The 1,773-nt window shown below is 42.8% G+C and overlaps 1 protein-coding gene across 1 annotated transcript in view; it reads left to right on the top strand.

Annotated features, from left to right (window-relative positions):
* Positions 1–1,773, top strand: part of VEGFD (vascular endothelial growth factor D) — a 44,016-nt gene that overhangs the window by 25,240 nt on the left and 17,003 nt on the right. Inside the window, exon 2 of the mRNA XM_007952846.1 lies at positions 1,351–1,561. Within this exon, the coding sequence (XP_007951037.1) occupies positions 1,351–1,561 (211 nt within the window). The remainder of the gene's footprint in view (positions 1–1,350; positions 1,562–1,773) is intronic.

Below are 1,773 nucleotides of genomic sequence, written 5' to 3'. Positions count from 1 at the left end.
TTTTTTTTAATGATTTTGAGTTTTGTTCCACATTGTTTCACTCTATCCAGGATCTCCTTCACCAGTCCCTTTCCGAGTGGTTGACAGTGGTAGCCGGGCACCATCTAGTTCTTCTGGTCTCATGGTCATATAGGCTGAGGATCACATGTTCTACTAGTCCCTTGGACTAATTGTTTTCATTCCTCTTTGGTTTTCTTCATTCTTCTTTGCTCTGGATGAAGAAAGACCCATTGTTGCATCTAGATGGCCACTTGTAAGCTTTTATGATCCCAGTTGCTACTTACCAAAGTAGGATGTAGAACAATGTTTTGTGTTGTATGTTATGCCAATTGAACTTGATGTCCCCTGCGACCATGGTCCCGAGCCCACAGGTCCAGCTACTCGCTCCCTCAGGGTAGCTGGCTGTGGCCAAGAAGCCACAACCTGTCCCTTGTCAGCTCTACTATGCACCTGGACATTCTTACAGCACATACAAATATGCATGTAGAAACATCACTTGCCAACCCTATACATACATGGTCATGGGCACACTCCTCTCTGTAACTTGTTTTTTTTTATTGTAATAAAAAAAATATATAAGGAGGCCGTGGGTGGTTCAGACAGTTAAGGACTTGTCTACTAGCCAAAAGCTTAGAGATGTAAACCCACCCAGAGATGCCACGGAAGACAGGCCTAGCAATCTGCTTGCAAAAGGTCATAGCCTTGAAAACCCTATGGAGCAGTTCTTCTCTGCATGTGGGGTTGCGAAATCGCCTCAGGGCAACCAATAATAATATACATATAACATAAACTTTGCTGCTTTAACCATATTTAAGTGTACAATTTACTGGCAGTAACTATATTCTCAATGTTGTGCTACCATTAACACTATTTTCAAAACTTTTCCATCACCCCAAACAGAAACTCAGTACCCACTAATCAATAATTCCCTACAGCTCCTCCACACAGCCTCTGGTAACTACTCATCTACTTTCGGTCTCTATGTATTTGCCTATTCTAGGTATTTCATATAAGTGATATCATATAATATTTGTCCTTTTTGTGATTAGCTTCTTTCACTCAGTATAATGATTTTGAGGTTCATCCATGTGGTAGCATGTATTACATTTTGTTTATCCATTCATCTGTTCATGGACACTTTGGTGGTTTCCACCTTTTGGCTATCATGAATAATGCTGCAATGAGCATAGGTGTACATGTATCTGTTTGTGTTCCAGCCTGCAGTTCATTTGGGTCTGTACCTAGGAGTGGAATTGCTAGGTCATTTGGCAATTCTCCGTTTAATTTTTCAAGGAACTGCCAAACCATTTCCCAGTTACTTGCTTGTAAGCCAGTATTTTTTCTTTTAAGCGGGCATCACGGTCCATGTTAGAACGATCTGAGCAGCAGATTAGGGCTGCCTCTAGTTTGGAGGAGCTGCTGCGAATCACACACTCAGAGGACTGGAAGCTGTGGAGATGCCGACGCAAGCTCAAAGGCTTCACCAGCACAGACTCTCGCTCAGCGTCTCATCGGTCTACCAGGTTTGCGGCAACTTTCTATGACATTGAAACACTGAAAGGTAGGTGTGTGCATGTGGAAGCAAATCTTTTCTCTTTACCAGACAAATGCACCAGCACCTTCCAAAAGTTGGAGCCGAGCAGGCACGTGTCAGAGGGCGAACCAGAGGGGCCCTTTCATTTTGCAGTATAGGTGTCAGTGTAGACTCCTGATTGGCTCTGTAGCAAAATATAGTCAGTCTCATTTCAACCTCAAAACCAACACAAAAGAATA

The sequence above is a fragment of the Orycteropus afer genome, unplaced genomic scaffold (assembly GCF_000298275.1).
Source record: "Orycteropus afer afer isolate SDZICR_OR568_19922 unplaced genomic scaffold, OryAfe1.0 scaffold00360, whole genome shotgun sequence".
NCBI classification, from domain to species: domain Eukaryota; kingdom Metazoa; phylum Chordata; class Mammalia; order Tubulidentata; family Orycteropodidae; genus Orycteropus; species Orycteropus afer.
Note: the sequence above shows the minus strand (reverse complement) of the source record. Positions and strands in the feature narration are given on the sequence as shown.